Below are 11504 nucleotides of genomic sequence, written 5' to 3'. Positions count from 1 at the left end.
GGTGGCGACGCGGTGCTCTCGCGTCATCGAGCTGCGACGGACGTACCGCTCTCCGCCGCGCATGCGCAGCACGGCCCTCACGGCGGCGCCTGCACAAGAACCAGCCGCGGTACTACGAGGCGCTGAAGGGCGCCGGAGCCCCCGTCACGTCCGGGCACCTGTGTCCCTCTGCCGTCCGGGGCGGGCGTTAAAGGGGATGCTGAAGTAACACGCGCTGCGGCTGCAAAGGGCAGAGCCAATCAACAGAGACGACCCAGATGTTAGTGAGAATACAGCTGTTTTAATAATTCAAATAGCAGCTCAGTATGTTTCCCGGTTGTTACACATGGTTGCACAGTCTGAGGCTGGTTAAGTACAATCAAGTTTTCAAAATCTCTTGGAATCATTTCCCGATTACAACATGCAAGTGACCATGAAAATATTTGGCTTTTTACTTTAAATTTCTGAACAGGCACTTACATGAGGGAGTTGAATTTGCTCTCAAAGATACCCACGTTAGAAGTATACCAGCATAAAGTACAGCATCTTTGTCTGCTTTATCAAAGTGCCACAGTAATAAAACAGTTCTTACAGAAATGTAATTTGATTATTTACTTACTCATAAAGTAAGGTTACCAATGACACTTGCACCAGAGTTGAGAAGCCTTGGTTTAAAGACCAAGTGAACTACAAGCACAAGTAGCCTTCCACACAGCAGGCTTCACTTCATGCCCAAGTCATGTGTCTGATAACAGACTGCATGCTCAGTTATGAATAGATGAACACTAACTTCTTTTAAGCTATTTCTTCAAACACTAAATGCATATGAGATGATTAAGAGAAACAATCTGCTGTACCAGACAAGCTTCTAACGTTTTTAAGGCTTGCCTGGCTTCAAAATACCTTTCCAGAAGACCACAAAGAGCTTGCATGCCCTCATAACAGGCCCAGATGGACTAGGAGGAAGATGTCCTTTGAGGACGTTTTGTCTCTCTTGTCAGGACAGTGAAGAGACAGACTCTGAAGACAGTGGAAGCATGAAGCCAGGAGGAATCACAGTTTCACGTGTTTGCAAAATAATCCATGTTACCAGCATTTATTTCATCAATAAGAGATAATTACCTTCAAATACTTTACCCGCTCACCACCTGAAGGTGAAATCATGACAACATCTGTACATCACCGGTTACCAGGCAACGAGCACCCAAAAGTCAGGAGTGACTCACATGAAAGGCATAGAGAAGTATGGCAGAGAGAGAATTAGGGGAAGGAGGGCAAAGATGCTTCCTAATATTCTTCGCTACTGACAGATTCAAAGCTTCTCAGAAACCTTGGTAAAGTGTCCAAAGACTCCACAGTTACAGTCATAGTGCATATACATGCAGTTTCAGTTAAACCCTGTCTAACATAGTAATTACAAGTCTTAGGACAAGTAAGTGTCTTAGGACACAATCTCACTGTAAACCTCGACTTTTAGTGTGATTTAGTCAATTGTGTCTTACTGTAGTTTCAAAACAAAACAAATGGAAATAAGCAACATTTGAAAGAAACATGCAATAAACAACATGAGAGAAGGGAAATGCTTTAGTCTACATTGTATAGGTGATCAGCAAAAATCAAATATACCAGCCTACCATGCATGGAAATAATTAGATTTAAGATTATGCATATCCAAGTGCATATAACATTATCAAATAAAAGTAAATGTGCAGTATAAAATATAGCTTAAGAAAGTTCCAGTGTTTGAGAAAGCACTTTATTTTAGATGTATATACATACTTGAATGTTTAACTGAAGACTGCTTTAGTAGTATGGTAAATGCAGCACTGCAAGATGAAGGAAGACAGTCGTAATGGGAATTCTGGCCTTCTTTTCCCACAGGCTGCTGCCACCTTTAACCTGCTGAAGCATCACAAAGTTTTTCACCTTATACAAGTTCACATTTCAGGTTGCTCAGCAGACGTTTGTGATTCTGGAGATTCAAATCGCTGGTGAAAGTTTGTTCGTTGTTTCCTCAGCTTCTCAGGAGCTTTTCTCCATAAAATTATTTCCTATTTGAGGAAGCAAACACTTTTGAAACCACCAATTACCATTAAGTCAGCAGCATCAAGTACCTTAAGTTCCCGACAGAAAAAGACTTTTTTTTTGGGGGGGGGGGGATGAAAACCACAAACCCCAAAACACTACAGACCACAAAAACTGCATCCTCATTAGTTATAGAACAATGCAGTATATATGGAAAGTAACAGAAAGATGACACAAGTAAATTTACGTAATTTGTTATTGTGTGAATGCTTATCTTTATTACTTGAGCAGTCACCTCTTCTTTAACAACCCTACTCTCAACTTTGCAAGTATTAAAAAGCTTTCTTCTTCTTTTTCTCAAAATCCAATCTTTTTCTCAAAATCCAATCTCAAAATCTTTTTCTCAAAATCCATCATGGCCACTGCATGCTTGGCACGGTTACCTTCTGTTTAACATATTTAATTACATTGCCTTGACTATTCTTTAAAAGGAAGATTCTGACCTAATCCACATAGCAGTATATCCAGTAGTTTAAGCAAGCAAGCAAACAAATGCAACTGTAGCTTATTTTACTCACAAAGTGTTTTCCCTGATATTCACAATGCAAGGTTGTTCTATGGGACTGAACATCCTATACTTGCTAAATTAGTATCAATCATTCCCCTTGACTACTTTTTGCAAACTAACATTTTCTATACAGCTTCCAGTACACTCGCCAGCAGAAATGGTTATGCCATACATGAAGCACAGGTGGCTTTTAACATGCTGAACATTCAAAGCAGCACGTACAACCACCCAGATAATTCTGCAACAAGATTCCTCAGACCGTACCTGCTGTTTGAAGTACCGTCTGTCTTCTTCATCCACAAGCACTAGATTTAAGAAGTACCTCACTGAAAATTTTTTGTTCACATCCCTCATTGTTGGAGTTGGGTCATAGCCTGCTAAGAACAGTCTTATGGGAATCGATTCACCTTAAACACAAAAAAACCACCGAGCTTCGATTAGTTCAGACATGCAAAATAAAGGTAGTTTCCCTAGTACTGTCTGTGCCCCTTCCTTGGCTAAAGAATAAAAAAAGGAAACCCACCAAAGAACATCACAAACATAACACAGCACAGAGGCAAGTGTGAAATCAAAAGTGGGAACACTTTCTCAGCAAAGCATGGTAGCCAGGCAAGACAAAAGGATCAGTATTCTTGAGCTCTTTAGAGCTGGTCTACACCATGGAAGCAGGTTTGAACCAAAGTGATAAAAGGAGCAGTCCTAGAATTTCCAGAGACAAGTAAGGGTAAGAATTACTAGGATCCCAAGTGAAATACTGTAAGTTAATGAAAATATCTGCTTTGAACAGGAAAAGCCACTATCATTTCAGCAACGTAAGAAGTTTGGTTTCTGCAAGAAAAAAATCTACACAAGTAATCTCTTCCCCTCCAGATTTTTTTAAATACAGTTTTAACTCAAAATGCTTACCTTAAAACCAGCACAGTTTCTTACCTTTAACAGGTGCACCATCCATTATTTCATACTTTGCAATAGTTTCAGTCTCTGTTGTGGTACTGGGTCCTGGTGAAACAGGTTTTCACTGTGAGAACACGTGCTTCAGTTTTAAACATTTGCAAAGCTTTATCACAGCAATTTCTACTCTGCAGCATTTAAGTTACACAACACTCCATTTTTTGTCTTTGTCTTGCATACAAGTTACACATAGCTAAAAAAAGCAAAACCCTCTCCCAGGCAGAGCATCTATTTCTTACTCTTTCCTCCCCACACTAACAAAGAGGCAGTATTTAGCACTTCAAAAGAACTCTGGGTATGCAGGCATTAAATAAGAGAGACAAGCATGTGGGATGAGACTTGTGAAACCACTCAGCTGGGTGGCCAGTGCTAGCGACTGATACTGCTAGGCCATGATCAGACTAGAAATCGGGTTTATCACCTAGCACAAGAGCCATCTTTCTCTGGAGCCTAGGATGAAGAAACGAGAGCACCTAATTTAGCCACAAAAGCCAATAACAAAGTAGAGCTCTCTGCCATTCCTCTATCACTATGGAAGCTTTCCCGTTCTCCACACAAACAGCTCACTGGGGCCCCAGCTACTGGGAAATAAAGTCATGACCCATAGCCTCTTGCTACCTTCCTAGTTCCAGGCTGTACAAGCCTGATCTGCAATATTCAAGTTATTGCTGCTTCAAAACCTCTTGATATTTCCATCATATCAGTTTTAGATCAACTGAAAATAGCATATTTCTAGAATGCGAGAGACCAGTGCTAATCTTTACCAAACCTGCTTTACAAGCTAATCTCTGCAGAGGCAAGGGGTCTTCAAGATTCATTTCATACCTTCTCCCTTGTTCATTATCTATCAAGACTGATAAAGCTGCTGCATATTTATGCCCAAGTTCCATTTACAAGGGCTCATATTTGTGAAGCTAGCCTGACGGTCACAATCCCAAGATAATGCTACAGACTATGTTGACTACTAAGTATGATTACCAAAGCACAGAATGCAAATGGTAGTCAAACAGCAGTGAGGAAGAAGCACATAGAGCATTAGTTTAGCCAAAGCTGCAACTATTGATTTCACTCTCCAGGTTTGCATAAGGCTCAACTAGCATACAAGTTGCCATTTCTTTTGGATTTTGTTTCTCTTACCAATTCCAGTAATCTCCTTTTTGATCAGCTGCAACTCCATATGCTGAATTTTGATTCTCACTAAGAGAAAATAAATTTTTCCAACAATCACATCCTTTAAGTGATACCTTTAAAAGAATAGAATTGGTGGTTTAATTAAAGAATAAACACATTTTTTACACCTTCCTGAATACAAGTTATACAGGCAGTTACCTTATCTGCTTGTTAACTGTTTAGAGCTTACTTCCCCACTGAGCTAAGCATCTCAGCCAGACCAGTGCAATAAGCACCTTTCCATCATCACAGTATTAGTAAAGGAAGTACTGTAGTTACACAGAAAAAGCATAAATGCAGAATCAAGTCTTAAATATTTGCTAGTGACCTTGCTATTAGTACTGAAGGCAGAACAGACAAGTATTCCTCAGAAAAGATCACTGTGTAATTAATAACCAAACAGCTCAACACAATAATTGAAAATGTTGCTTTATATTTTAAGCCTCCAGATGCCAAGATTGTTCATCAAATATTATGTACTCCACCCTTTTATCCCCAAGATACTTATTTCAATTTATTTTGTTCTAAGTGACACTTACTTTGACTTGTTGTATTCAAACTCTATATGAAGACAGTCTTCAATGCCTACTTCCATTTTAATGGAGTTGTTCACATCTGGGTACGTAGCAAGCTGGTGAACAATCAGATCATACTCTTTCACCAAGTCTGACAGCCGTCTCACTATCGTTACTTTCAGAAAATACCTAGGAAGAAAGCCACCAAGTTAGCCATAATTATTCAGAATTACATAAGTAAAACCCCTTATGTTCTGAAGTACAGGTGATGGCTGAAAAAACAAGAGTACACTCTCAAGACTAAGCAGAAAAGAGTAAGACACCAAAACACAAGACAAAACACTTCTAGGTAGAAATACGGGGGTGTTTTGGTTAGTTGTGGGAATTCTATTATTGTTGTTGTTGATTTTTTTTTTAAAGGAGAGACAAGGACCATCTTCACTTGATTGAAAGAATTTTACCTATAAAAACAACAGTGAGCAATTCCAAAAAAGTAGAAATGGCTACATTATAACACAATCTCAAGTCTACTCAAGGCACACTAGTTATTGGCTGTTATATGTCTGATTTGAAATCCTAAAGAAGGAAGAAGGGGAAGGGGCAGCATAATTGCTAAATTACAAATTTTCCACAGGAGAGGAAAGGAGAGGCAGTTTAACAGTTACAAACCTCAGTCTGACATTGGCACCAATGTAGGATTCGTATGGCTTTTCAACCTGCATGAACTCAAAGTCATAACTTCTGCTTTGGGTCAGTTCTCCAGGTAAGGCCAGTTCTTTCACTAAGTTTACAAATTCGTGGGTATTGCTTTTGTCATTGAAGAGCTCTGCAGTTGAGGAAGTTAAAGGAAAACATGTTTCAGTGTTTATTTTTAGCAAACAAAACTGCCTCTATTTTGGCAGGAGCAGGTAGGAGAGGACAACAGAATCAATTAATTTGATTTAAGCCACATGTATGTGACCAAATATTGTATCCAGTTTTCCTAAGTTATCTTCAGTTTCAGCAGCCTACAGTAAGCATTGCTAAAGAACTAACTGCAACAAACGGAACACATACTTGAAGCTTCACTAGCATGGCATTTTTTTTAAATGACCGTTTAGCTAGCTTTAATAAGTACTTCTTGTAAATCTCTGTAATTAGCATTGCCTGATTTTAGCTTCAGCATTTATTGCTGAAGGCACAAAACCTAAGCAACATCAAGACTGGTTCATATAGGATAGGCCAGCAATCCCAGCTGGTCTCACACAGATTAACACCACCTATCGAATGATTTGCTATCACTACTAGTCTACAGTCAAATGGTTTATTACAACCACTCGTCTAAGTCAGCCACTTGGAAACAAGTTCTTAATACATAAGCATAGACACAGCAGTTTCACAGCAACAGCACCTCCTGTCTCCAGACCAGTGTCATTATAATTCATCCTAGATCTGTGCCATGCAATTCTCAACAAGATAAAAACTTATAAAGTTAGAAAAACATTAGTCTCGAGTGGTTCTTAGTCAAACTTTTAACCAGTCTGACAGACAAAATGCTCACTATCCCAGTTCTCTCACATGTACATATATTCCCTGCCAGTGACTTTGAGTAGCACAAATCAGTACATTAGTTGTATTAAAATAAGGATTTAATCTTCCTTTGGCACTTCATCAACTAATTTGATAAAATTTGCAATGTTAGAGCCAAACTGTTGACAGTACAAAGTTCCATAAACCACACACACCCAATATCCCCTTTATAGCTTTAAACTCACCAATTTGTCCTACAAATTCAATTCTAATTCCTTGGTGCTCTAGTCTCTTCCCATGCTTAAGGGAAACATTCACCTAGCAAGGGAAAAGACAAATAAACAAACCACCAGTTACATTTTTTCCCAACACTTCACTGTAATACATGATCCCAGTAAGAAGAAAAACATTACTATATGCCTATGAAAACTGAGACCTCTTCTCAAAAGGGCTACCTGAGCTTGAAGGCAACCAAATCAAACAGCTGGTTATGAAATTAAGCATTATGAAGGCACCACTAAAGCATTTAAGAAAAATCTAATCATCCACAAGCCTGAATTTATAATGAAGCTTGAAACCCTTTAGTCCCAAAATTAAGAATCCCAGCTAGACCTCAAGCAGAATTCACATAAGCCAGTTGTGACCCTCTTGCCATCTTTGAAGGTAGAAAGCTTGAAGCCATCTTCTGACAGTCACATTTGGAAGTCCAAAAAAGAACTGCCATAAGATGCATTCCTTTCAAGTCAAGTGAACCTAAGTCCCTTCCTCAGCAGACAGCCACATATTGCTGTTAGAGAAGTCAATGAAAAATAACAGATAATGAAACCTACTATCAAGACCTTCATTTGTGAACTTGATTCTCAAAACCAGACCTAACCTCACAAGAAGAAGTTCCATAAGATTACTTTCTATGGAAACATGTAAATATTAATCATATATAATGTTTTCTTACAAGGTAGTGATGGCTAGAGAAATTCCTGTACCTTAAAACCCAGTATACTGTTGATATTAGAGTAGGAAGTAAACCACTTGAATAACTTATCTTTGTGGTAAAAAGGAGGAAAGACATAGAAGGAAGTTGTCCAATAAATTACTAGTCTTCCAGACCTCCTTATTCCACTGTGCTTCTGTTAGCCAGAAGGCTAACACCTTTTACCATCAGGCACCTCTCAGGCATCACCAAAACAAGCGAGAAGTGCTCAGGCAAATGAACATACAAAAGCTAGTTTTCTCAGTTTCCTGAGTTTTGAGGCCCATCGTGTGAGAGTTTCACATCCCTGAAAGGATCTTTCTAGAAAACCAAGATCTTACGGAAAGCATGGAAAGATATCTTAAGAGCGAAAAGATGCCCAGTGACAACAGGTCAGTCAAGACTGAACTAGATATTTGGAAGTCAATCTCAGTACCCAATATCTGGATCAAGTTTTTTTAAGGAAAAGTAATTGCAACAGAATCATTCAGAGAGCAAGAATGGCTTCAGTAAAACCAGAGTGATGGCAAGGAGCTGTTGTCCCTCATCCTCTTCACACACACACACACACACACACACACACACACACACAGAGGTACACCCCCGACAAGAAAAAAATCTTGTTGACTCAGCAGCCAGCTCAACTTCATGTGTTACCAGTCTGATGCAATTCCATAAACCACTTCAGGGCATGAAACACAAGGTTTAGCTTCAGGGTATGCAAAGCAAGTTGGCTGTGCCAGCCAAAAACTACTGTTACACAGCTGGGTTATGGCTTTTGGAGTTCAAGGGGAAGCAGTTCAGATCCAGTCTGGAATAGTTTGCTTGTCAGAAGCAAGGATAGGATTGCACATGGTTGCACAAAACAACTTATTTACAAACACAAGATGACCTGAAACAAAAAACTAGTAAAATGTTCAGTTTTACCAGTTGCCTGAATGACTATAGGTAAAAAACACACATATAGGAAAACAACAGTGTTTCCTCTCTGAATAATAACACAAGCTGAAATTGCAGCTCTTGCTTATATCAGTTTTTCATTTACCTTCTTATATGCACTCATATGCCAGAGACAGTACAGTATTAATATTTACTTTAAAAAAAGATTTACCTTTCCTGTAACAGATTCACCATCATAGAAGAGAAAATGCTTTTCTACTTTACCATCTTCTGTTTTGATTTCTGCTGTTTTTCGTGTTTCAGCATCATTAAGAATAACATCAATCTCACCAACAGAACTGAACAAGCCTCCAAGAAAGCTCTGGAATAACAAAGAATAGAAAAGTTACTACACAGTGGACACACCATTTAACATGTGGTATTTACTTGCAGCTGTACATTATACATTGGGAAAAAATCATTTGTGCTCCCATGAAGTTACAAAGCCATTATGTATTAGAGACCCAAGAAATAGCAATGACAAAAAGACAGTTGTTCACCTCACAGATAACTGAAATGAGGTCAGTAACAAGCAACAACAGCTCTTACAAAATAGAGCATTTATAAAAAAGTACACAGCATAATTACCATTATTACTCCTACACTAAAATATGAACAAATACTTAAACTTACTGCATAAATAGCAGTAACAGGGATGATCAGAAGTAAGGCAAGTAACAGAGCAAAGTAGAGTGAAAAGAAACGACAAAAGGGGATATAATACAAGTCCTAAAGCATCCTCCTGGTTAGTGAAGGGGAATAGGGATTTTTATTTGATGCCTCTCACTACACCCTTTAGTAGTCTTAGCAAATGAGGAGAGCCCTAACAGGTTCAAGAGGCAGCGGTTCTACATGCAGCTTACCTTAGCTACACAACTCTGCCATCAGATAGAGTGGATGTTACAAGTTTACCTGTCATACTGCTCCAGGCACCAATCCATTATAAGCATCAAGTGTTTGTCCTCACCTCACAACAGCATTCCCTAGACACGAACTTTTGACCAGCACCAAACACAAGAAACTAGGAGAGCTCATCCTTTGACCTTGCACAAACATTTCTTACAAGAAGCTGCAAAACATGTTAGTGGCTCTATGGGAAACTCAACAAGATAAGAACAAAAGTCAATATTTTCTCCTAAGAATTGGGCACTAATCTGCTTTGATGTACTGTAGCAGACAACGCTACTTCAGTACAATTTTCAGGGGGGTTGGAGAAAGTACACTATGTTCTCAACAACAGCATCCACTTCAACTGTATGAATTTGGTATATATGAAATAGTCATTCTCACTTCATCAATTTAATATCAAAAATTGAGTGAAAACACATTTCAACACATTCTGGAAACCTGAAGTTTGAAATGTAGCATTAATAGCAAAAAGTCTAGAAGAAAAGTTTGATCTGAACAATACTCCTTAGCAGAGTGAACACTGAGTTTTTGCTTACTCCTACAACTCAAGCAAAGATGTGGTGCAAGCTTCAGCTACAAAACACCAATTCATACAAAACTAAACTGACTTGCTATGAGTTCAGACAGCAAGCAGTCCTAGTTCAACCCACAAAAATGTATAGAACTCTAACTGAAATCCAGTTATAGCTACTTCACATTCCCAGAGGAAAGAAGGAGATGACCAACAAATATAACACCAAACTGCCTTCCAAGTCTCTGCCAAGCACATTACCTTATTTGCGTTAACTGCTGATAAAAGAATTTTTTACTTTTTAAAATCACTCCACACTAGAACTATTCTTGATTTTTGGCTCCTGGGGAAAGGAGAAATAAAGTTTCAATAAGAACTGTCACAAGCTCCTGTTGAACATGCCCTTATTTTTCCTTAGAAACTGTACTTAATTTTCCAGATCAGCCTTATACCCCCTCCCCAGACTAAACATGGAAGCACATTACTTTTACGTAAACATCATACAAGATGCTCTCACAGTACCTTCCAAATTATGAAGCTCTACCATCATTTAAAATAGAAAGCCAGACCTAACACTGGTAACGTGATTCTCAAGACACTGTGCATGAATATTTCAACTGTACCCCTTAAAGATTAGCCATGATCTCATCTAGAGAGGACAACAACATATGGAATAAAGAAATCAACAGCTAGTATCTCTTCCAGTTGCTATCCAAGATACTGCTGCAAGGAAACTGCAAAACAAGAATATTTTAAGAAGCCGTCATATGGCTTATTATGATACAGCTTAAGAAAACGAGGAGAACTAAGGTTTTCAGAAGCTAGCCAAGGACGAGGCTATGTTCTTGATTTCATGCAAAAGACAGACACTGAGAATTTTGCTACATCAGGGTCAAAAAAAAAAATCAATCTGCATTCAGTCCTTAAGTGACTGAATGGCTGTACTAACAGACTTGAAGGACTCCCAGCAGCTGATCAACAGTGCAGAAATCCCAGCCTCGGCTTCACATACAGCACTAAAAAGTTTTTGCATGTCCAACAGATTAAAATGTCCAACACATTAAAGAATCCACATGCTTCAAAACCAGATCTAGCCGATTCTTTAAAATAATGGTGTTTTTTTTTTTTAACCTATACATCACAGCACACCAAGCACTTTGCCTAGGCCAAGCCTGCTAAGCACAAAGTGGCCGCTATTTCACCAGCTCTGAAGGATTACTACCAACTACTGTCATTTTAATTGTTGCCTTAAGGGACTGCTGAAAGATTTACTGATGTTTTCAGGACTATCACATGCACTCTCTCCAAAACCTCCCCGACAGCAACTGTGTAGGAAAAATGGAAGCCGAGTTCCATGACTAAACCCCGTCCTGGTGAAGACATGTGAGGACGGAATAGCTGGGGAAACATCCCAAGCCTTAATTCATAAGTTATATTAAAAACACCCAAACCTTGTTT

General features: G+C 38.9%; 1 protein-coding gene across 1 annotated transcript; it reads right to left on the bottom strand.

Moving 5' to 3' along the window:
* Positions 1-1713: 1713 nt before the first annotated feature.
* Positions 1714-8948, bottom strand: VPS26A (vacuolar protein sorting 26 homolog A (S. pombe); the record flags this gene model as incomplete). Its single annotated transcript, XM_010017106.1, has 8 exons — positions 1714-2030; positions 2837-2979; positions 3503-3571; positions 4661-4767; positions 5233-5397; positions 5878-6034; positions 6963-7035; positions 8799-8948. Coding segments are annotated over 8 exons (978 nt in total), but the record flags the coding sequence as incomplete, so codon positions are not given.
* Positions 8949-11504: the final 2556 nt, after the last annotated feature.

The sequence above is a fragment of the Nestor notabilis genome, unplaced genomic scaffold (assembly GCF_000696875.1).
Source record: "Nestor notabilis isolate BGI_N333 unplaced genomic scaffold, ASM69687v1 scaffold36606, whole genome shotgun sequence".
NCBI lineage: Eukaryota > Metazoa > Chordata > Aves > Psittaciformes > Psittacidae > Nestor > Nestor notabilis.
The sequence above is the reverse complement of the archived record's forward strand: the minus strand, read 5'-3'. Positions and strand labels throughout refer to the sequence as shown.